Below are 27,091 nucleotides of genomic sequence, written 5' to 3'. Positions count from 1 at the left end.
GCGTACTAAAGCAATCTTTTGGAATCGAAATATTAAAAACACCTACCTAAAAGTATATGACATTATACACAGTTTTTAGATGAATTAAAAAATCCTCTTTCAGATTTTCAACAAGCATATCTTTGTTGATGCTAAATCCCCTTTCTACAAATACACTGCCATGTAACAACATAAGAATTATTTTTACAACTTCTCCAATATCAGGAAATTCTTTGGACATCAAAATATTAGAATAGAAATCACCTGAACGATTTTTTTATTTTTAATAAATCAATCAAACAGTTCTTCGTATTAAGTTTTTAGTTTTTTCAGGAAAATTTCAAAATGGATCTTTACATATTTTGAACATGCTGGGGAAATTTGTGCATTGGAATAAAGAAGTTGAAGCAAATCGACCCTTTATTTTTCATATAATAATGCATTGGTTCTTCAAAAAATGTGGATTTAAACATAATGTAGCTTTAAAAACAGCAAAATTTTTGGACATTCATTCAATTGATTTTTTTAATGTATTCTTTACAACTATACAGACTTTGCAAAAAAGCTTTTTTTTTTCAGCTTCAGTAGCTCCACTAGTTATCAAGTAATATGTAATCACTATTTCAATATCAGTATTTTTTTTTTCTTTAGTTTTAGAGTTTTAGGATTATCGAGCACTATGAAAAGTAAACTGTTTCGTCAAAACATATTACAAATTTGTTCTTTTAAAAATTTCAAAAAATGGAGCAGAGCAGTAACAAATAACCTACAAAATTTTTGTATGACCTAATGTAGATTGTTTGGCTATTTCACTATTAGTAAACATATAAGAACACTTCCAGTTAAATTACTGAATGATTTAAAGGATGAATGTAGCACAAGACATTTTAATGCCCATAAAAGTTCAGCTTTAATTACTGGACTAAAAAATTTGAAATTGGATTATTTTTGGACATTAAATTTGATGCATTTCAAATCTAACATCAATTATGCCTTTTTTGAACTCGCAATTAATTTTATATGTTTTTCCTCTTTTGGTATAACTAGTAAGTGCAGGCTTTCTCATATTGCTGAAGGTCATTATCTTCCTACAAAGCAAGCAATACACAGCAAACAGATTCTGCGGAACATTCCTAATCTATTCAGCAAAGTCAAAATTCATATTTTTATCCATCCAATCCATGTTATATACGGATTTTGAGCAGATAATTGTTAAAAAAAAATTCTTACTCCATTCAGAATAAGTTCACAATTTCTCAAATAATAAACAAACCATTCAATAAACTAACATGTAAGTGACTAGGCCTCACAGCATTGCTCCCGCAGATTGAATTACTATTCCCACCAGAAAAATTTATTCTATTCTGTCATGCAGTTATAGTAGTCTCGTGTATGCTCATTAGATGTAATCAGAGAATCTCATGGAAAAAAAACAACGGGTAATTTTTGTTAATTAAAAATATATGCACAGAATAATAAAGCAATCTAGAATTTGAAAGAAAAAGATCTTCATATAAGATATTTGAAATTGATTCAGACATTTGAAATTTTAAAAAAATGGCTGAAGAATATTAACAATATAAGAAAAGAAACCAATTTTAACCAGAGTCTATTTATCCTGCCAAGCATTTATAATATTATCATTCATGGCAGAACCAGTTTTTTTAATGAAATCTATGTATTACTTCATGCTGTCAAAAATATTTAAAGCATGTTCTGCAAACACTGACTTCTACCCAACAGATAGAATAAACTTAGAAGAACCTGTAAGTTTCAGGTAATCAGCACTTTAGATGGACTATCATTAAATACTCTATTCTCTTAGAGAAACATCTACTTTTCATCCAGAAGATTTCCTTACTGAAACACTTCATGAATTATGTATAACAAGTACCTAGATTTAAAATTATACTCATTTTCACATGAAAGCTCTTCTTAGACATATAAAAATTTTAAATTTACATTTGGCCAATCTGTATTAATTTGTAACTGTATGTACAAACTTGATATAACTTCAAAATTTTCAAGCAGCTCTTGAGCTGTGTTATGTTTTTTTTTTAGAAATGCAATTTAAAATTTTGTCAAAGCATGCTACAAATTTTTTATTGTTTAAAGATTTCTTAAGAGATTGCTAAAAAATATATATAGTTCATCTGTAACAAATAATGCACAACAATTGAGAATAGATTAGATAATTTTTTTTAATAATGAGTTACACAAAATCTGTATTTAATAAGAATTGGACGGATAAAGAAAAAATCAATCCTGATTTTGCCAAAAAGGCTCGAAAAGTTCCGCCAAATCCGCTTGTGTATTTTTTTTTTTTTTTTAAAGAAGATAATAGGCTTTAGTAATATGAGAAAACCAGCTTTTACTAATCATGCCAAAAGAGGAAAACATACAAGACTTCATACCACTTCAAAAGAGTCATCACTGATTTGCATTTAGTATCTAAATGGAACACAGGAGATGACTTGTCAAATCCAAAAACATAAAATTTGATATCGGAAAATAAACCGATTTCGAATTTTTTAGTTCAAGAACAATAATTTAAAGCTGAATTTTTATGGGCATTAAAAGTTGTTGCATCACATTTGTCCTTTAATGCATTCAATGATATATTGGAAATATTTTCATCTATGTTCACTTATAGTGAAATAGCCAAAAAATATGCTTTAGGTTGTACAGATAGATTCTCAAGTAATAAACAAATAATTCAATAAATTCATGAAAAGGAGACTGAATAACACTGTGCTGTTTCTGCAAAGTGAATGTTGCTATTCCTGCTAGAGAAATGTATTTTATTTTTTCAGAGAGTTATAGAACTCTCATGCATGCTGGTTAGCTGCAATTCAGAAATCTCATGAAAAAGAAACAACTGTTTCTCAAATCGAAAATGGATTCTTCTATACAGAAAAAAAAGGGGGGAGAGAGAAAAGGAGTGAGTTTCTGTATAATATAACTGTGAATGGTATTGGTTCATTTTTGGAAGCTATGACTAGAATCTTTTATTCTTGCAGTCTTTAGAGATCAACATTTTTTAGATGGAGGGAAAAAAAAGAAACTTAAAATTTCTTGCATCTTCCCAGTTTTTAGGAAAGTTTTCTAATTTCTATGCATTTTCCCAGCTTTTTAGATGATTTTCCAATTCCCTGTATTTTTTCAGTTCTCCCAGTTGCATGATAACCCTGTGTATGTATGTATGTATGTATATATATATATATATATATGCTGTTTTTTGACTAGCTCTTCCTGGACATTTTTAAACGATTATATATATATATATATATGGATTTTAAAGGCATTAAAATAGTAACTAAATAAAGCATACTTCCAAATAACCTCCAACATCATGCACATCAAGGCCCATAAAATGTCCCAGACCATGAGGCATAAAAACGGCCCCTAACCGGGCTTCCATCATATTTTCAATTTCACCTTTCAGAAGACCAGCAGCTTTCAGTTGCTTCAAATGCACTTCATCGGCTAATTTGTGCATATCCACCCAAGACACTCCTATAAAATGTTTTATGATTAATAAAACAATGACAGTAAAACATTAAAATGAATTCAAAAAGATAATGTACGATTGTCTATAATAGATTTAGGAATTTAGAAGCTGTATTTCAATAATTGATCAATTTATTTTTCATATATTGAAAATTTTACTTAATCAGCATGTTATTTTAGTTTAATTTTTTAAATCAATTTTGAGAAAATATGTTTCTATTTATGTTATTTCATTTAATGTTCAACTGAGAGCTCATAGTATATAATTTTTAATAATAAATATATTAGTACTTATGAATTCATTTTTATTTAAATAATACAAAATTATTTATCCATATTTTTTAAATCAAAACATATAATTACATATTTTTGTTGTAAAATTATATTTATTCCTAATTTGTCATAATATTTTTTTTTTAACAGTGACAAAGTTAAACTCCTAAATATATTTTAAAAATTTTTGTATGTAATACATGTTTTATGTAAATGTTTAGAAGAAAAAAATAGTTATAAAATTTCTAAAGACCAAAACATAAATTTACAGAAATTCCAATTTAGTAATTCTTATTAACATAATACAAAATTATATAATTTTTGCGAGTAATTTTGAGTAGTACAAATGTTATGTAAATCTTTACATGTGGGGGAGGGAGTATCTGAATCCCATAAATAAAATTTCTAATATCAAGATTAAAATAAGAAATTTTCTTCTAACCTGGTTTCACTGCTGCCATCACAGCTCGACTTGAATTGTACACGGCTTCATAAATTAACTTTTGTTTGTCTGTAAATTTTCCATTAGCAGGAAATGAACAGGTGATATCTGATGTGTAACAATAGTACTCTGCACCCATATCAAACAAACTATAATCAAATAATAATACATACAAGCTTAGAAAATTATTCACAAAATAATAAACTGATTTAACTTGATATTCAGCACATTTTTAGATAGCATTTCCATAAGAAACTGACAAAATATCTATAAATAGAATATGCTTTTCATGATATAAAATGAAAAAGGGACAGCAGACATCTTATTTTCTAACACTCAGTTTTAAAAATTCAGCAAATCCCAACATTTTTAATTAGGATAATTGAGAAATATAGCCAATGTTTTAGTATTAGAATAAAATTGAATTTTGGTCAGCTGGATGATTAGGATGGCATTTGCATTCCAATAATTCAAATTAATTACCAATATAGAAAATCACTTCAATAACTTAATATAGAAGAACTAGAAAGACAACTCAATTCTGAAGTATACACTGATAAAAAGACAAGTCAGAAATGATAGGGGAAATCAGCCCCTCCCCCCCAAAAAATCTTTTAGATGCTCCAAACTAACAGACAATTAATACTACTTTCATCTGCTATATATTTACTTTCCCATTCCCCAAAAAATGAATAGCTTTAAGATTGATGAGAAATTTCTTTTCAACAAATTCTACCCTTTTTATAATTACTTTTCATACTTTCAAGCAATTCTATCAATTGAATTAGTATTATTCCTTTAAACTTTGCTTACTATTAGGCGTGTTAAACATTTGAGCACAAGATTTGCTAGACAATGGCCACTATACTCTACATTTGCGGCAGAAATTGGGGGGGGGGGGATTCCTAAATACATTTGCAACATTACAGCTACTTATTACATTAATTTCCTGGCTTTCTCCCTACACAAAATTACTTTATGTACAATATATATTATTAAAAATAGTTTTATGAATTATTGAATACAAAAAATATTTTTTATATTTTATTTTTAAAAAAATGGAATAAACATCCACCTACTTACAAAAAAAAAAAAAAAAACTATTAAAACAACATAATACATTTTTTATATGGAAAAAACTGTATTATTTTGTTTCTTTTACATATTTGGCTCATGAATTCCTCACACTTAAAATCAATTGTTTTTACACCTTAAAATTACTTGTTCCACTATTTGCTTGAATGCCGTCAATCTTTACTGATTGAATATCCTCACCCAACAATACTGCAGCCATGAAAAAGTATCATTACCAAATTTAATAAAGATATGGCATCATTGCAAGGTTTTGAGTTCAGAGTAGGTCGAAATATAATTTATTTGTACTCTTATTTTTTGAAAAATGAAAGCCGATCTTTCCGAAAGTTTCATTACGATTCCTTTAGCTATATTCATCAGCTTATCTCTCTTCTTATCTTTATAAAATTCCAAAAAGTTGCCATACCTTTAAAAAAAAGGCTATCCTGAATTGCTGCTGCAATGATCATTTTGGGACATTACACTAAGAATGTAAAGAAATGATAACGCGAAATCGTTGATCACGTGAAAAATGAGAAGCAAAGATTGATGCGAAATCTTGTACACAATTTTCAATGATTTTTAGATGTTTTTACGAATCTCCTTGAAATCCCTGATTTTCCAATTCTGTCGCCATCCTGCAATTCTAATCACAAGATTAAAAATACCTTTCTTAAGATGAATTTTTAATAAAAGCAATGTAAACAAAAAATATATGTCCTAACCTAGCAAAAGTCTTTAAAAGAAAGTTTCATTAGAATTGTACTTCTTCCTCAGGGCAATTTGAAAAATAAAAATATTTAATTTAAAAAATACAACAAAAAAGAGGTCAAATTGCTGAATCAATATAGAGATAGCAAATCACACCTTATGGGAGAAAAATCTACATATTTATAAAATGATTCCACAATGACAATGCTTTTGAAAAAGTAACTTTTTTTTACGTAACTAATACAGACATAAATAATTTACTTCCTTTTGGAGTGCATATTACATGCAGTAAATCATCTCACTGAAAAGTTTAGAAGAAAGATGGCAATAAATATAAGTGGTTGATACTGATAGAAGTACATAAATAAATATTGCTTACTGAAACATCTATTATCTTCCACTCTTTAATTCAAGCAAAAGGTGTTGCAAAAATGTCTGCTAGGATCATTCAGAAGACAATATTTTTAAAATATTAAATGGCATTAAAACATTAATATAAAAGGCATTAATAAAAAATAAATATCAAAAGAGAAAACTGTGATATTTCTTTTTTTACCACAGAAAACTTTTTTTGATGAGAAATATTTATTTTAAATAGTTAAATGTTTCTTTTTTTTATTGCTTTACAAATATTTCATTCTGTTTTATGAAAGCAAACATTTGATTTCACCATAAATTGTATATAATTATGCACTAATTTAAGGCAAAAGAGAACAAATACAAACCACATATCACCATCCTCAACTGTTTTATCATTTGGAGCTCCTGCATGCCCATAATGCAAGATTGCACCATTTGGACCACTGTTAAAATCAGAAAACAATGCACAGTTACAACAAAGCAAGACAAAAATAAATAAATAAAAATATTATTAATAAATCTATATAAATGCGCCATTTCATTGAATGATACAGAATAACTTGATAGTTGTAGGGAAAACAACGGAATTGAAAGTGAAACACAGCATGAAATGGCTATCTTTGAGAAAATATGATTGGATAAATTATTCTGATTTAAGACAATTATATAAACTGCTAAATCCAAATATTTTTTTAAAAATCATATTTAACCTCAGTGCTAATTTTATTCGGACAAAGGAATTATACAAATCAATATAATTTATGCACCAGAAAAAATCGTTTTAAAAGTTTAAAACAAGAAATATTAATATACACTTTAATTATATATGAACAAAATAAAAAAATTCAGTGATGACCTCAGAAATGAGTAAATTATAAAATGGCATAAAAGAACAAATTAACAAATTCCTATTTCTTATAAATTCTTATTATAAATATAAAATTCTATAATTCTTTCTTATAAATTCATAATTTTCACAAGAGTTAAATACTAATAATTACTAACCTAATTTAAATATAACCTAATGATTTATAAACAAATCAAGCATAATAAAAATTAGATATTTATAATGAATAATTTTTAACATATAACAATAGTTAATGAAGAATAAAGATGAGTTACTTTACCTTCCACATATGCAGGTGTATGATGTATGACGAGCACCTCCCATATAATAACAATAGTGGGTGAAAATACTAGGAAAAATAGATATAATTAAAAAAAATGAAAAAATTAAATAGATCATAAATATAAATACAGCAGATAAGAAATTCACAAGAAATACTATGCAACAAAAATATCATGAAACATTTACCTTTCAAGTTGGTACTCCTTCATCCCTGGACGTATTTGGCGCATAACCTAAAAATTTAAGTGTATGGCAAAAATAAGCTTCATAAAAAATGAAAAAAAAAATTAAAATACAATGATTGATGTATGTTTGATATACAATGATCAAATAAAAACATACATTATATATTTATACATTACAGCATTTATATTAGAATCAAATAGAAATTTAAATACCTATATATTCTCTTCTTAAAATTTTAAAATGTATTTAATTATTATAATATGAATGCATTATTTTTATTATTTCATACCAGTTGTCAAACCAGTAAGAATAAGACTTTCCATTTTTCTAATTCCATATAAAATAGACACATTTTTGAGGCCTTATTTCCCCAGTAATATTTCGCCCAATACTAAAGTTGGGAGATTAAAAAAAATAATAATAAAGCATTAATTAACAGTAAAATAGACATTTGGCAAAGTTTAACAAGATCTATAACACCAATATTATTTTCTTACTCATTTCTGCTCCTTAGGATTTCCTAAAATTTCCATGATCCTATTACTGTTTTCCACAACAAATATTACCAAAATTACCAGTTTTAGAAATATTAGCTTATTTAAAAAAAAAAAAAATAGTGTTTCAAATTTTCATCATGTCTTGAAATATTTTTATTGTAAAGAAATTAAGAAATATAATTTCAAAAAACATTTTCCCCATTAATGCATAATTTTTTCCATCCTCTCTTTCACTGCAAAAATACTTTAAAAATTACTTGCAAATATTCATCATTAAAGATTAAAAAAAACATATCATTTACCTCTTTGTGAGCTTCACTACTAATCTTATTAATGTATCGCAAAACATCCAATTCATAAGAAGTTTTAAATACACGACTGAAAAATAAAGAAGAATTAATATCTTTACCAATATTTTATGCAAAATTACAAAAGCCTGAATGCAAAACACTTCAACTTTAAACAGATAAGGGGAAAAGTCTATATCAATAAAAAATTTTAATCAGAAACCTGAATTGCTGAGTCTTTTTGAGTATGAATATTATATGCACAGTAAAATTTTACACAATTTAAAAAAAAGGTAATTATGGCCTATAATTAAATATTTATATGACAATAAAACCATAAAAAAACCCTTATAATATGCAAGATATATTTTTTATTATGGATAAATTATTAATACATTAGAATATGCAAGACATTTTTTTATTACAGACAAATTATTTTTTAAAATAATACATTATTTTAAATTTTATTTTAGACAAGGTAATCAATCATCTCTTATACTATACAAATTTTATTTCTGAAATAAAAATAAAAACTTAATTAAAAGTTTAGAAAATAAAAAGCAAATAAAAAAATTGAAAGGATATTAGAAATTAATATTATCTGCACATAATAACAAAATTTAAAATAAAAAAATAAGTTAAGATTACTTTTCAGTTAAATAACCAAGTAGTTTATAAACAAATTTCAGAACTTATAAATCTCAAAACATCTTTCCTATTCTTCACCTTAGATTGCTAGATGTTAAACAACTATTCTAAACCATTTCTAAAATTAATGCAGATTGAAGCTTTACACTATGGTAATAAAATCCAGAAGCAGATGTTATTCTTTATCTAGATCATAAGTGATGATAAGAGTTAGCAACAAGGTTTTGATAGTGATGAAATAATTAATTTTCTGACTTAATAATTGAGGACTTTTTTCAATGCTTGCAAATTTATATTTCTTTTTGGGCAAAGAGAAAAACAAACATACCAAAAACAAAAAGCTTTTTTATACTTGGAAAGAACAAGCTCAATAAGTAATCAATCATTTGAAGAAGCACATTTCACAAAGTATTTTAGAATGCTTTCATCCTTCTATAATGTTTTCCAACACCGGCAAGCAAGAATCTCAAATCTCAATTCATATGTGGTCAAATCTGAGCATAATAAATCTCTATATGCTGGGCATTTTTTCGCCAAAAAATTTGGGCCTTCTTTAAAATATACAAACATATATATATATATAACTACAAACTAAATAAAATTTACATACTTCCACATTAGTTTTCACATAAAAAATTTGTATACCTATTGCCATCAAAAAGCATTTGTGGATTGTTCATGAATGAAGAGAAAACCCCCAAATTGATTTTTATTTAAATGTAATTAATTGCACCACTAATCAAGGGAAATTGGATGATTACTTTTATCAGGAGGAACTCAAAGATGATGGAGCAACAATGGATTAATTTAAAAACACACACACACATCTAGGAAACAAGCAGAGGAAGCATTCAGAACTATTCAACATGATTTGAATTTTATTCTTAACATTCTAGAAGAAATTTTTATGTCACTGAAAGAAACCGAGCTTCACATTGGAACAAGAGGGGCAAAAGATTATGCTTGAACAGACAACAGTGGTTACTTTGTTTAAAAATAAATAAATTTGATATTATTTCTTTGTTGTAATATTGTCAGCAATTAAAAAAAAATGTTTCAAAGAATAATTTTTAAAAATTAACTTTGCTTAGTTTGTTTTTACTAAGAAAATGATAGAAAATTTGCAACATCCATTTCTGAACATAAAATCTTTTCAAGGAACCTTCAAAACATAGAATTTTAACTAATTTTTTTTCTGGGAAAATATTTCTTCATCCTATTTCCTTCCCTTCTATACATGTAACATTTGGGGCCACATCCCCCCCCCCCGCAGTCTTGGAAAAATTAAAATGAAATATAGTTACATTCAATAAGTGGATATTTCATATTCATTCATTATGGAGTAGATTAGGTTCCAGATAATTCTAATTAACTTCAGATTGATTAACTTGTTAATTTTTAATTAAGATTTAGAAGGGTAGCTACATATGTATAACTTGGAACTAATAATCCAATAATGACCCTGCTTCAGATTTTTAAAAATTATTTTATAATTAGGAATCCTTTATCTTTTGTTAACCTTAAAACAACATTTCAAATTCACTTAAACTGTATGCATGCAAATATATAAAATACACTTAAAATGCATATCATCACTAAAATTGATAACTTAATCCTATTAAAAGGCATTAAGATATGTATCTTACCATTCTGTAATGACTGGATATAAAATCTTATTGTCTACTTTAAACCTGAAAGGAAAGTAAAAAGAGATATTGAGAAATCTTATTTTTAAATTTTGCATAGGAAGGGAAAGGAGGATAATCTACATATCTATGTATGCATATACACAAAAAAAAGCAATGTTCATTTGAACGTATCCTCCGAAGATAAAAAAGTCCGGAGTCCTGGCCTAGAAGTAGCACATCTTCTACTGATCAGGGCATACCGGGTTCGAATCTTGGTTCAGGCATGTTTTTTCTTTACCTGTATTCTATTAGTGAGATGTATGAAAGAGCCCCCCCCCCTCCTGCAAAAAGGGGTTGTGCAAGCGAGTGTGTGAGTGTCATCTTCATATGAGCAAGAAATCAGACTTCCACTCTCGAGTACTCAGGGGCCCTTACCCTCAGAAGCTACTGTACAAACTCGGCTTAAAATTGCTGACTTCATCAGAGGACTTGTCTATGACAAGTGCCATAAGTAACAACAATAACAACACAGATAAAAAAAAAATGCTACACAGATTTTATTCAAATTTTGCACACAGATGTATCTTAGAAAATTTCATAACAATTAACTGAATGATTGTTTTTTAATTAAAAACTATTTTTCATGTCTTTGCAGTTTGTCCCTCTGCCTCAAATTTTTCTATTTCTTTTCTAATGGTAATGGAAAAAGGTAGCTGATTTTATTTTCCCCACTCCAATTAGACAAGGCTTTGATCAAGTGGAAAATTATTCGTGCATGTACAGTGTATTAAATTATTCTTCCCACCTATAGATTCTAGAGATTGTATCTTTTTTTCCCCCTACGGCAATGAGAAAGGGTTTAAAAAGTGTTTTGTCTTTTGTTTCAAAGGAAAATGTTTTTTTTTAAGTGCTTTATGCATTGAAAACTAAATACTGTTGCATATTGTTCAGATTGATTCTGAGATGCTTCTGAGTTCAATTTAAAAAGAATTAAAGAAAAAAAATCTTCAACTTCAGTTTTTATTTGAACTCTTAAAGACTTAGAAAATTAAAATCTACTTTCATGCTATTTATATTCTGATTTAAAATGGGAATATTAAATTTTATAAAATTTCATAATGTCCAGTTATTTAATGTCTTGTAAGTTTCTTCATGTTCAGTACCAAATGTGATGATTTTGCAATTATATCTCTTTTTACTAAAAAGTTATTTTTTCTTTATTTAAATTTGGTGAAATATTAATAGTGATTTCTTATTATTTAATCTTATTTCACTGATTTTTGAATATGGTGCAGTTAATTTGAATGAAATAGAATTTTAATTCAATATTTTCATTTTAATACACATGATCAAGTTTAAAGATTATGTGTATTAAAAAAATTTGCATACTGAATAGTACTGACTAAAGGCAAAGCCGGATATGTCAACTAGTAATGAATGAATAAAAAAAATAAATTGGCCACAAAACACATGATGTCAGGGATTTTTTGTGTGATGTTAGTTTTCACTTTCACCTCCAATTTGTAAAATATGACAAATTGGAATATAGGTGCTGAATTAAAAAAAAAATTGTTAGCAAATGTTGTTCTTTATTAATTAAAGAAAAGAAACATCAATACTCCTGTAAATTTACAATGCATTAAAATTAGAAATGGAAAAAGATATTACAAAACAATCTTTTTTAAATATTAAAATATTAATTAGTTAGTATATAATAATTGTAACTTAAATGCATCATAAATAAAATTTGGATTTGGGTCTTTTTCTTTTTTTTAAATTCTAGAAACTATTTAGCACAATTTTTTATTTTATAGTAAAACAATGATTCAATGAATGAATTCATTAAGGTTTATTTTTAAGAAAAATAATAATCTAGATTGAATAAGAATTCTTTCATCATCATCAATATTATTAACCATATATTATCAAACAGCCAATAATAACATGTAGACGTAAGTAATATATTTTTAAAGAAATAATTACAGTTGATTTATTGTCACAACATCCACTTTGGTGAAGTTGTGTCAAACAATGTATAAAATAACATACAGTACTGATATAAAAAAAAAAAAAATCCAAAATCTATGTTATAGTCAAGCCTAAAAACAAACTTAAAAATTAACATTAAAAAATAATTTGCAATATATTTTTAGAGCTTTACTGATTTTAGTAAAAAGATTTAAGATAAAGTTATCTCTTAATTAATTTTCAAATTATCCGTTTGAAATTTTGAAATAATTCCTAGAAGAAAATAGGAGTAGCAGGTCAAATGAATGACAAAATTTTATTGGAAGTCCATCTGCCTTCTATCTCTAATGAGAGTGTTAAAAAAAACTATTTTTCTACCAAACTTGTATTCAACTAAAACTGTAAATAAAGTAAAAAAAGTGAAATAAAAAAAAAACTTTTGCAAGTTTTGTGTTAAAATTAATAAGACTTTCAGTTAAAAGAAAAGTCAAAGAAACAAAACATACTCTCCAATGCCTTCAAATACAGCCTCTCGTGTATCTTTACCACTGTCAGAATTTTTTCCATGCTAAACATAAAAAAATAAAAAGTTCAGTGTGAAGTCTAGAAATATATATCAATTATTTCACTCAAAATCATCATAAGAGAACTGAAAATAGGGTTCTTTAGAAAAGTCAAAAACAGTATCCCTAAATGTTCTTTAATAATTTTTATACATCAATCAGGTGAATTTTATTATTTTTACTTTTTATCTAATAATTATAACAAATATTTAACTATACAATACAAATCGGATTCTTAAAAGATTCTTCAAAGTTTTACAAACATTAATGTCATAAATTTCTGATAATATTGTTTAATTAGAATTATTACTAAATGAATATTTAAAACCATCATGCTTAAAGGTATTAAATTGCAATTATTAGAAACGGTGAAACAAAAAAAACATATTGACAAACCAGAAACTGAAAATGGTTTCCTGTTCATCTCCTGACAGAAAGAAAAGAAAAATTTACCTCATCATTATTCCTGTCCAATTTTATTAGAACATTTTATTTCTGATATTAGAAATTTATTTTAAAAGGTTAAATTAAGATCAAACAAACATGATCACACTTCTATAACACTGATATGATTATTAAAAAACATTTAAAAGATCTATATTGGTTTTGGAATTTTCTAAAACTAAAAATTTCTGCATGATGTTGTTAATAAACCTTCCAACTCCTTTATTCTTTAAAAAAAATTTTTTTTCAAGCTATTACAATCTAGTTAGTCTGCATTTAAACAATTTGAAAGCAAGAAAATAAAGGAAGAGCAGAAGTTTTATAATTAGCTTAATCAATGAGGCAATATAAATCATGTGAAAAATAGTTGAAGTTAAGGGTTGAAAATCACTTTTTGCTTCTAATTTCTTAGCAATTGCAGTTACTGAATAACTTCTAGTACAAATGTTGTCAGTATTACTGAAATGTTACTTTGTCTAATTTGAATTATTTTCCTTAGTTATGATGAAATGAAAATTTTGACCCTCTGCCATTTCAACAGGCTTTAAACCGCCTGACTCATTTATGAACTCATCCAAGTTTTTACACTTCTTGCAACACAATCCAGGTTAGTTCAAATTCAATCGAATTGCTCAAGTCAATTGTATTCAAAAGATAACATGGGCATAGCATAATAAGTATATAAGCAAATAAATTTTCACTCCAAAAGGGGTTTGTGGTTCTAGGAATCATGGTCAGTGAAAATTTGCAGGAATTTCTCCAAAGTCGTACCATAAGAACTATTGCAATAAGTAGTATTCCTTATTTGGGGTTTTATGACATAAAAATAAAAAAAAATTCCATAACCCCGTATCAGATATATTTTTTTTAAAACTCACATTAATATATATTTGCCATCGATTTTCTTATATTATAAATATATATTCACATACAGGTTGATAAGCAACAAAGCAACATTTCAATGTGGCCCAAAGTGCTCACATAACCTGATAGTTATGAAGAAATCCATGAGAACTGACAGATCAGAGCAAGTAAATAGTCTTGTGTTGTGGATGTCATGCAAACTAAGTAGTCTGGTATTCAGAGTAATGAAACAAATTATTTATTATTGTTAATTTTTTTAAAAAAACTCAGAAGATAATGAAAGTCTTTTTATTTAACCCTACACTTACATTAAATGGGAGCTTCAGCCTTAGAATCACTTGAAGAGCCAATATGCCATATTATTATGAGAATTGTAATTGAAAATCGACGAATTAAAAGTATTAATTTTAGTTTGAGCAGCATTAAATTATGTTTCAGAAATTTGAGATGTCCGGGTAAAAAAGAATATTTCTCTGAATGCAACTAAAAATTTTTAGGCTATACCAGAATAAAACATAACTGCAGTTCAACAAAAAAAGTCTATGACCTATTCACTCTATGATATCTTTATCTATGTGCCTGAAATTCTCGATGAATCAAATATGCACAATGCGGGTCAAAGACGAAGATACCTCTTAAGTGGTCAAAGCATACCCCCCAAAACTGGTTACCCAGTCATCTGTAGCACTTCTTACAGATATATTACATATAATATTCACAAATTATTGAAGAATAGATATTTCCAAAGAATTTTAATTAATTAAAACATTCCTCAAAAATATTTAACAGACATTTATTATTGATTAAATATATAAGTAAAACAATTTTACTTACAAAAACGCAATACAATTTTGTTGATCAAATTAATTAACACTGTTTGTCACACATTTACAATTTTTAAAAATTAAAAGGCACGCATTTGTACTTTTTAAAAGTCATAATTGCTCAGTTTAACGTCATAGCAAACTCCTATATGCATTTTGTAATAAGGAGTGGCTCTAGTGTTTTTGCAATCATACGGAAATAAAATTCTACTTTTTTAAAACTATGTCAGAAATGATTTTTGCATTAACCATTAGCACTGCTGTAAATGAGGATTTAGGAAGAGGGGTTTTCGTAGTAGTTCAACTCAAAAGAATATAAGCAGAAAAATGCAAAATATTCATTTCATCTCATTTAATCATTGTAGAGAACTTTTTACACCTAGATTTTTCTGAGATGCTGCTGAACTCTGCAATTCAATTTTCTTTTTATGAATGAACTAACAACATGACATGTTATGAACTGACATTAATATATTCAACAAATTAAACCAAATGATTAAAATCCCAAAACTAAAAACAGCACTAACCCAAATAAGTGGAAAAGAACCCATTCATTCTCCTTCAGTGAAGACCCCTTTCAAGTTCCACTATGCTATAAACAGTTATTTAAAGTGTACGTTTCTACATACTTGCCAGTAAATCAATCTATGTTGTCTTTTGTTCTCTCTTTAAGAAATGTCAATAAATACATCCTTTTGAAGCCAAGTAAGTCTTTTGATTATTTCACTGACTTCATAAAGAGCGAACCAGAATCATATTGCCTGAATGTTTTTCAGAAACTAGTAGTTGCTAAAAGATGCTTATAAAGAGCACCAAAAGAACTTTTTCCACAATCCACTGGAATAAATATTTTGAGCAAAAATTCCCTGTTTTGCATATTCATAAAAAGTTAGCCCAATACTTTAAAAAAAAGATGAAAACTGTTATATGTATTTATTAAAATGTGCAATTAGGCAAAAAACCAATATTAATGAATAATCGGTATTTCACCATGTTATAAACTGATTCTTCCAATAAACTGTAATTATACGATTAATATTCTTTCGAAAAATTGAAACAAAAATTATCCGTATTTGAGAATCATTTTCCACTGAATCAAATTTTCAGAAGGGGTCAGAAAATTTTTCTCAAAGAAATTTTATACAGACAAAGAAGGATAATCACAATTTTACTCTAACTGATCAAATCAGCTATCACAAATGTGATAATATTTTATGTAAAGGTACTGGACATGAAATAATAAAGGCAATTAATGATAAAAATAAACCAGCACGAAATCCAGATAATCATAACACAAATTAATATACCATTCTGTTAATCTCAAAGTAATATATATATAGATATTTCCATTTGTGATGTCAAAATATCTGCTTTATTTAGGGTTCATACAAAAACCGACTTTTCAAAAAACCGGTTTTTAAATTAAATATTTCCACAAAAAAAAAAATCGGTTTTAGCCGGTTTTCGAATTTTTGTTAAAATAAATAGAATAGGGAAAAGTATTTTATTTAATTTATATAAAATAACAAAAAACAAAATCAATATGAAAGTCAAAATATCAACAAAAAAAATAATAATAAATTAGGAATTTCATATACATATTATTTACGCAAAATAACGAGAAAAAAAAATTCAAATAATATTTATATTATTTTCACTAATTTTAATTTCGTCTAAGAAAATAGAGTTTTAAAAAACATAAAATATCCACTGAATATGTGACTTTGTTCTCATTTTGGGCACAATATTGCCTGAAACTGAAAATACTCGTTCACTAGCTACTGAGCTTGGTTTTATAGTTTTCGTGGCATCAAATAAGAAATCTAAGTTTTTTGTTCTTTTCGTTGACTCAAATAATGAAAATTCACCTTTCATTATCTTTGGATTTTTAAGTTTTTTTTTTTTCCAGAGTTTTCAAGAAACTTTTGAATTGATTTTTTAATGGCTTCTTTTAAAAAAGCATTACTCTGATGAATAGTTTCTTCGATTTGCTCTTCATCAGAATTGGTCTTCACTTAAGAATTCGGAAATATTCTAGACAGTATCTTTCCAGATAACTCCATAATTTCGGTTTTTGAAGCTAAAAAACGTACACTAGATTTCTTCGCTGAAGTAGAAATGTGCAAATATAGCTAATGAGTTGCTAATTCTACTTCTTTCTTGAATTCGTTCTCCTAAAGCATGTAATAATTTCAAACTTATTTCAGTGTTTAAATTTTTTAGTCCATTTAATAGAAATTCAGATATACCTTTTCTTGTTAATAAATTGGTATCTCGTCGCCTAAGCCTTCAGTTACTAGACGAATCGATCCTAATTGATAAAATTCAAAATATTTTATTTTTTTTTAAATATCCAGGTGCTTAGAAAAACCGGTTTTCTTACTTTAAAAACCGGTTTTCAAATGCGGCAAATTTTCTTTAAAAAATCGGGTTTTTTTAAAACTGGGTTTGAAAAACCGTCAAACCCTAGCTTTATTGGACACAGAATCTCAAAATACATTTTTCGAGAGTCTACACACAAAAGAATTGAATCAGCGTCTCTGCAGTCATTTAATATAACATTCACTGGATTAAGAACTCAAGCTGTGCATCTTGTTAACCCAATGATAACTCAAAATGCTCTGCAAAAACTACAACAGCAACAGTCAATATTTTGAAATCCCATCAGAATTATCATTGTTTATACATCAGCATCCCTTCAAATGAATTTTAAAATTACTGCAAAGAAACAAACATCAACCTTATTCACATAACAATCAACATTTCTCACAGTAACGATCAAATAGAAAGAAAGCTAGAAACTGTTATCCTTGTTCTAGCTAAACTAAATACTGACGACCAAACAAGTGGTTTAACTTTGTACCAACTGTGCAAAGAACACTTAATGACAGTTAGAGTAATTTAGGAAATACCGTTTGAGCTTCTTACTGGCCTTTCCAATAAGTGTAAAAAGGACACCAAAATACTACAAATCTTTGACAAGAATACCAGTCATAATTCGCAGAACAATGAAAACAGATGCATGAAGATGTAAAACAAAACAACCTAAAGATTTAATAACATATCTATTGGAAATTTTAAAAAAATGAAAACCAACATGCGCTTACAAAATAGGAGACGAAATCGAAGAATCACAGAATCAGAAATACTGAAAGAATTCAATTTGATGCAGGCCTAAAATTATGACATCAATTTTTTTTAAATTGTAAACATCAAACCAATCGAACAATATGATGTCCAAAAAAAAAAAAAATTAAATCATCATGAACTTAACATCATTGATTGCAGATCATATGAATTTATGGACTTCATCTTTATCCTGATTTCATGTTTTCCCTATTTTCATTTTTGTTTCATAATCTTGTTTGCATTCCTTTATTTTCCTTTTCTCTCTCTCTCTCTCTTTTTCCCTTTCCCCTCTATGCTTCAGTCCTCCAACCCAGATTACCCAGCATTTGGAACTCTGTGTTAGTCAATGGCTAAGCATTAATAAGTATTTACCCGACACAAACTTCAATGTGAATTCACATTAACCTCATAAATGTATTTTAAAATTATTAGCATCAGTAATATGGTGATTAATAGTTAATATGGTGTTTAAACTATAGTTCAGAACAATATATTAAACCAATGAATACTAGATTTGTTTTATTCTTGATTAATAAAATTCAAAGCTTCCTTCTCTTTGATGAAGAAATTAACATTTCATGAGAGAGTTTAATTAATAAAATGAAAAACAATTAATTATAAATAATAAAAAATTAACCTAATTAATTAAATCTGATTTTTTTTCCTCTCAAGAGAATTGAAGTGGTCAAGAATAGTTTTTACTACATGATGAAACTAACTAAAATAAAAATAAGCAAATTAAAATAAAACTACACTTTTCCTTTCAAATAAACAGTTTAAGAATGGCGAATATCAAAATGGATGGAACTGTTGAACCTTGTTTTTAACTCATTAACAGTGATGGTAGGTGACTGAGAAGTTCATCTGTACATTTTTCATTTAGAATGTGACATTAAGATAATTTATAAATAGGAATAATTATACTATAATAATATAATCATTCAATTATATATAACAATGGAATCACACAAATATTAGATATAGAATAATTAAGTCATATTCAGATCATTTTCCTTCAATAAATTGAAAAGTTATAAAGTACAAGAAATCAATGTACATAGACTAACATGGATATTTTACAATTCCACTAACTGCTGAACAAAAGAATCATACACAGCAGTTCTATATTTAGAAAATTTAGCCCAATTTTTTTCTAACCCATTCTTTGAATGATGACCTTCATAAACCAATGAAATGACAAAACCAATGAAAATTAAAATTATTCTATACTTCACAAGAAAATGAAAACATTTTAGTCCAAATATTTAAATTTAGCATTTATTATTTATAATGTTTTACTGTAGGAAAGTCCCTCTTTTGGGGCATTTCTTTTTACCCTTCCTCAAATATTCCATACTGAACAACATCAAAAGGAAAAATGAAAATTAATTCTAGTATTTAAAAATTACATATACTATTAAAATTATTGTAAAGACAAATTAGTTCAAAAGAAGAACTGGTGACTTAATTCAAATATTTTCAAAGAGAATGTTGCCTTATGATTAAAGATGCATGATGCTTACCAATGTCAGGAGCATTTCAGGTTTCATAGCACTCAAAATACTTTTTATCTGAAAACAATAATTAACAAAATAATTTTTAAAAAATTTTTTTAAACTTTTTTTTAATGAATAAGGAACAAAAAAATGCAAAATTAAGAAAATTTGAAAACTTTTTTTCAAATAACTGAATGATTCAATTAAATATTTATTAAAAATAGATGGACTAGCATTATACTGACATCAGTAACGTAGTGCACCTCATCAACTCCATATCTTTTTCTAAAATATTCCAAACTATGTAACCTATAAAAGAAAAATTATTATATAAAATAGCATACACATTTATATTCAATAATCAGTGTGAAGGGTCACCTTGTAACTTTTCATATTCTAATGAATATAAGTCTTATTCCTCCTCACCCCCTACATAAAATTTGTGAATCTTAGACAGGGCTGTGATAGCCACGAGTGCTCAAATCTTTATTTACAAAGTTTCAAATATGAGAGTTGTGCTTATTTTATCAATTAAAACAGAAATTTGACACAATACAACAATATTAATGATACATACCAAATTCCAAATATTTAAGTCATTGCATTTTTTAATTATCACATTTATATGCATACAAAAGGGCAGGCAGACAAATGATCAACCCTTTAGTAATTTTAGTTAAAATTTCATAAGGATCAATACATTGCTAAAACTGCATACCAAATTTCCTTTACTTAATTTTTTGCATTTTTGAGTTATTATGTTTGTGTGCATGTGAAAATACAGACCAATAAATAGTCAACTCCTTGGTAGATGCAGTTCCAAATCTCATACGGATCTGCATTTTAAATGATAAACCTATTATACCAAATTTTATCTATCAAAATTTATACATTTTGTAGTTATCATGTTAACTTGTACTAAAACAGCCAAATAGATTTCCTTTGAAAGGATTGCATTCAAAATTTGACAGAAATCTACAAATATGGTATAAAAACCACAAACCAAATTTCATCATCTAGCTCATAGAACAAATATAACAGTAAGTACTTTGTAATAAAATATATTCATATTCATTTAACAAAGACATTTAATTTGTTAATTTTTATTATAATAATAAGTACTACCATAATATTTCATTACATGAAGAACATAGTGAGAAATTAGGATAGAATTAGATACAAAAAAAATCAATATGTTCAAACTACCAAATTAAATGTTTCATATTTATGCATATTATTACAATTAATTTATTGTTTCCAATTGTGCTTACCAAAATTAATTTTCATATTCAGAATACAACATGACTGCTTATATATTCATAATAGTATTCATTATATTTTACATTTTTTACCTCCAAAACAGTCAGTTCCTGGTATTTGATTTTAACTTATATAAAATATACTTTCATATATTAAATTGGAACTTTGAAACATCAATAATATGCGTGTCTATGGATTTTGTAAATATCTATCTATCTATCAATATATACTGATGAAATATTTGTTTTAGTATATACAGAAAAAAAAAATTATTCAACCACTCAGGTGGTCCAAGAAAATATATCTATTACTCAACAATGAGGATTTATAAAAAAATTTACCAAGAAACAAGATTGTTAGAATAAAAGAATTCATTTTAATTAGTTTCCATAAACTAATATCCATCATTTCAAATAAAGGAATACGCTAATTTATTTTACCTACCTTCCCATCCAAATAGCATAAAATTCGGGTAATTTAGGAACAAACAAATGGGATCGATTATTTTGCACTTCAATAGCACCATAGCAGTCTGGTTCCAAAACTCCAAAAGCCCAGTGAAAATATGATTCCTATTTTTTTAAATAATAAAACAGAGTAAACATTATATGATACAGGAAACACAGTTACCATTAATAACATTGTAACACATAACAAATACAGTATTATAATTCCAAAATTATTTACATACAATACAAATTTTTGTATAAATTATAATTCAAGCTTCATACTACTCTAAATACTAAAACTGATTAAAAAAATTTCCAGATGCCTTTAAAAATGCATATGAATATGATAATTTTTAAATTAAGAAACAACCTATTAGAAACACAAATATATCACTAATCATACCTATCAAGACTAGCTGAATTCAGCTGATACACATATTAAATTTGTCTTGGAAAAAAATAAATTTGCAAGATTAGAAATAAAAGATTTGTGTAAGTATGTTAAAATAGACAAAGTATGTTAAGAACATAAATATATAGGCTTAATAAAATAAGACAAAATTGATTTAAAACAAACAAAAAAAAGTACGATGAAACTTTTTTTAGTGATCATTTTCTATATAAAGAACAAAGATCAATTAAATATAAATTGTTCCATTCACTTGGTATCCATTTTAATAATAATTTTATGTCAGTGATGGGTATGAAGACAAATTAAATTAATTTGCAGTTTATTAGAGATAAATTGAACAAAGAGCCAATTTTTATTTTATCTAGTCAAATGTTTTATTGCACAAGAAGAGTAAGAGTTTGATCATAGGACAATGGGAAAATATGGCAATGAATCCCTTAGAATGGAATAAAATATTACTATATTCCCCCACATAAGATATAAAGCTCCAATAACTTTTAAACCATTTGCACAAAAATTTAACTTTTAGAAATCAATTTTGCACTGTTGTGATGGAATGCAACTTTACATGAATGATAAGCTATGGAATGTTCAGTGAAATGGATTCATTCAAAATTTTCAACTCTTGATAAAATACATTGCGACTGAAAGTTGGTTCCCAGATAGGAGCTTACAAAACATGGGATTTGCTATTGATGTTACTAGTGACAAATTACTGTACAGAAATCAATATTTTAAGTACATTCATAAATAAACCACCACAAGATGAGAGCATAAAATTTGCCTATTAACAAATCAATAGCCTTTTCAATAAAGTTAGAAAATGTGCATCTTTGCAAATTATTTCAAAACTATCAATGAATGGCTATCTTCTTTTCATTTTCCATGCAAGAATATTTCTATTGTTAGTAAAAATTTTTATAATATGATCACACTTAAAATATTTTTTAAATAATTTAAACCTTCTTAAATGTAGTTTTACAGCAGCAAGTATTTGCAAGCTGTATCAATAAGTATATTGAAATTAGTATATTAGTACATGGTACTTATTTAAATATTAAATGCACAATTGCTCAAATTATCTATAACATTTTTTTTATGTTACAATAATATTGCTACAAAAGGTGTTACAGAAAATTATATGAGATCACCAGCAAATAATTAAACAAGAACATCAAGAGTATTAAGGGACTTTATTATAAAAGTTTAAAGTAGTTCTAAACAAGAAAAAAAGCTTTATAACAAAATTTCTTATTGAAAGCCATTACATAAGTAATTAGAAAAACAATAAAATATAGAATAATTCTAAAAACAGATAATCTACTTATTTTAGGAGCTCTAGTGGAAAAATTAGAACCTCCAATAAATAAATAAAAATAAAAACATATAATTTCACAATTTCAGTTTGATTTATTTATCAACATAGAACTAACAACAAACTCGATTCAGGCTCTTTTTCCATACCTGTCTAAAAATGGGCTCTCTATCTGAGCAATATAGAGTGGTTGATTCACCGCCTTGTAAAACAATTATACTGTGGTGAAGATCTGGATTTTTTTTTAGTTCTTGACAAACTCTTTTACGATTTTCTTCATGTAATTTCAAGGGAACGTGTAAGGTATGCTCACCCATAGTAAAATATGGCCTATAAGAGTTTCAAAAAATAAATAAATCATGTTAACAAAATATAACAATGTCTAAAAATGGAGACACAAAATTATACAAAATATATAATATTTTACATAACATATTATTTATACAACAATAATTAAAGAAAATATTGCTTTAGTATGTGGAATACCACCTTGAAAAATGCTTGAAAAATTAATCCATAATTTATGAAGTAAAATTCATCCTCTACATGTAAAGTGATCTTATAAGATGATTTTTTTACCCCCCCCCCTCCTTGAATTTTTTTCAAATTAAAACATCAAAATCTCCTAGGGAAGCTTTTTTTTTTTAAATATTTTTTTCAAAGTAGCAGTATTTATATTCATTTCTTGAAATGAAAATTTTGATTACTGCTTTGCTAAGTAAATTCTAATTCTAATCTTCACCAGCCTCCTTCACCATTAAGGACAAATCAATATTTTCTTTTTTAGCAAGCTGTGTTTTTATATTAGATACTAGTGCACATGCAGCAGTAGTTTCATACTAGAAATTAAAAAAGTTTTTTGTCATTTATTAATAAACAGAATTAGAGCTATTATTCTTATTCAATTCTTATCAACAAATAATGCTATTTATAAAATGTACTACAATCATTTTTTTAATACAGTATATGAAACATGATTGAAGCACAAATAAAAAACTGTTTACTCTGTTCACAAAAGCCAGTAGCAGTCTCAGCTTTTAAAGTAGATGATAAATTCATTTAAGACCTATATCCAAAGTTAAAGAGGAGCTAATACATGTGAAACCCATCAGGTTCAAATGTCATTCCACTAATTTTTTGAAGTTTACTAACTATAAGGTCAATTTCAATATATCCTCAAAGTGGAAAGCTGAACTAAAATACACAAACTATTTCATTTGAAATAATCATTTTCTGTCAGCAAAAATTAAACAAAAAATGTAATATGAAGGAAATTTTACAGCATTATTTTATCTTAGAAAAATACCTTTAAATATAATATTTGTTTGAAGAAATTTAATAACAACATCTATATGAAAATTCTTGTGTCGTACTCTTTTCTTAAAAATAATATTCAGATTCAAGATTTTTATATGAAACAGTAATTCCAATATTTATTCATCCCATTACTTTCAGAACATAATTCAGCATGTAACAGAGTTTCAGTAAAATTACAGTTTAGATGAATGGGGGGAAGGGGGGAGAAGAAGTAAATCAATAAGGAGTTTCACTGAAAGCTGTTTAATTCTTTTAGAAATTTTTTTCATATCTTTTTCTCTTTATATTCTATGCAAGTGAAGAGAATAGGTTCTGAATCAGAAATATTTAATTGAAATATTTTTTTTTCAAATGATTTTTATGTCAGAAGTAGGGACATGATGGTCAAATAACCACCTCCTCCCAAAATTACTTTACCTAATAGCTATTTAAATTAGATTAAAAGATTAGCGAGATGTATATGTCATCCTAAAAGTCAAAGGTTTAATAGTACAATCAATACAAATGATTGTATTTATCAATTTTAGATAAGGATTTGAAAACAAGGAGAATTTTAAATGCAATCTTAAAAGAGCTTATTACTATTTGATTTTGTAAGATTTAAGATTGCAAAATTGACATTATCAGTAGGAAAAGAGAAAGATAGCAATTATATGAAATGAAACAATTTATTAGTGCTTTCTAATGCAAAAGCACCTTTGGCTAAGCTATGCAACCATTTAAAAGAGAGCTACAATTAGAAAAAGGATATTATACATATTTAGAAGGAAAATTTCAAATTGTTAAAATACAGCAAAGGAATATTTTTCATTTTGTATAAATAGATAGCCATAATAAAATAATAACAAAATGATCAGTATTAAAATACAAAGCAAAAAGAATAAAGTAAAATACAAACATTTTTAACTATAAAATTTTAATTTGAATATCACTATGATAAAAATAAGATAGTAATAAAAAAATTTATTCATAAATAATTAATTTAATTGTTTTAAATAATTTTCCAAGTAAAAATTAATGCATCCTAACTAGTCATAAACAACAACTAATAAAAATTGTATACTAAAAAAACATTTTTTTTTGGGGGGGGGGGTATTGATTGCAATAAGCATGGAATCTTTAAAGAATTGTCATTGATATGTAGTTAATACACAATTAGCAGTAAAATTTGCAGGGAAAAGTACACCGGTAAATGTGCTTAAATTTCATGCTTTCAACAATAACAAATACTAAACATTGCAAAAATTATTATTTGATAATGAATTGTACACTTGAAGGCCTTAATTCATTTAATGATTTCCTTATCTTTCTATAAGCCAATTTTGTGATATTCAATAGGAAAAGAAAAATCCACATTGAGCCTGCATCTTGCTTAGGGCAGTCACTTTTGTGCATGCCCATTAAAACTGGGGTCACCCATTAATTATAATGAATGCAATATTGATAAGATTTCAATGGCAGGATTTTCCATATGAAAAATGACAGATTTTTATTTAATATATGCTGATATATGTTGCATTCAAGAGCATAATCGAAGCATAAAATTCTGTACATATGAGTTTACAAAATTCTCATGAAGGAAAGTCACAAATATGAATACAGATCACTTAATATGAACATAGAGAACTTAATTATAAAAATATGCATGAGGAAGAGATTAAATTTCTGTTTGAATAAATTAATACTTTTTTATTAAAAAAATTATACAAAACATAAATTCACTTATTGTACGATATTTTTTCTTTTAAACAATATAAGCAGGTATTATGATTAATACTTCTTGAATTAATAATATTAAGAACCCCAAGAATTGCATGCATAATACATACTTACACATTTAATATATCTGGTATTGAAACTTTTAATATTTGAATTAAACTTAAGAGAAATCAACTAAATGTCTTTTAATTAATTTCAAAAATATTGAAGCTTTATTATTTATATTATCACTGACAATCACAAAAAAATGTGATCAAAATATTTTCTTAAATAATATGATGTGAATTCAATTTTAAAATTTACATATAACAATAGCAAAGAATTTAGTACGTCTTTTCTTAAAAAGCACATCTGAAATGAAAAGTTATTTAGCAATGAATTCTTGCAAGTAACATTGCTAAAAAACTAACCAATAATTAAAAAAATAGATCAATCATGGCAGGAAAAATAATTAGATATTAATTAAAAATATACAATTATTCTTTAAAAAAAACATGCCTAAAATACCCTAATGAAAAACTTATCATATGTTCATTTAATAAGATAAAATAAGAGTTAATCAAATTCTAAATGCAGATTAAATCAAGTAAAATTTTTTTCTCTCCTC

The 27,091-nt window shown here is 26.5% G+C and overlaps 1 protein-coding gene across 1 annotated transcript in view; it reads right to left on the bottom strand.

Annotated features, from left to right (window-relative positions):
• LOC129975137 (xaa-Pro dipeptidase-like) overlaps positions 1 to 27,091 on the bottom strand; it is a 45,189-nt gene that overhangs the window by 17,555 nt on the left and 543 nt on the right. The window contains exons 2-13 of the mRNA XM_056088090.1: positions 23,598 to 23,778; positions 21,717 to 21,844; positions 20,258 to 20,321; positions 20,040 to 20,087; positions 13,199 to 13,260; positions 10,743 to 10,787; positions 8,464 to 8,539; positions 7,665 to 7,711; positions 7,477 to 7,545; positions 6,715 to 6,792; positions 4,205 to 4,353; positions 3,311 to 3,495 (exon numbers count right to left, since the gene is read on the bottom strand). Coding sequence (XP_055944065.1) covers positions 3,311 to 3,495; positions 4,205 to 4,353; positions 6,715 to 6,792; positions 7,477 to 7,545; positions 7,665 to 7,711; positions 8,464 to 8,539; positions 10,743 to 10,787; positions 13,199 to 13,260; positions 20,040 to 20,087; positions 20,258 to 20,321; positions 21,717 to 21,844; positions 23,598 to 23,778 — 1,132 coding nt within the window. The remainder of the gene's footprint in view (positions 1 to 3,310; positions 3,496 to 4,204; positions 4,354 to 6,714; positions 6,793 to 7,476; positions 7,546 to 7,664; positions 7,712 to 8,463; positions 8,540 to 10,742; positions 10,788 to 13,198; positions 13,261 to 20,039; positions 20,088 to 20,257; positions 20,322 to 21,716; positions 21,845 to 23,597; positions 23,779 to 27,091) is intronic.

This window comes from Argiope bruennichi, chromosome 7 (genome assembly GCF_947563725.1).
Source record: "Argiope bruennichi chromosome 7, qqArgBrue1.1, whole genome shotgun sequence".
Lineage (NCBI taxonomy): Eukaryota > Metazoa > Arthropoda > Arachnida > Araneae > Araneidae > Argiope > Argiope bruennichi.
Note: the sequence above shows the minus strand (reverse complement) of the source record. Positions and strands in the feature narration are given on the sequence as shown.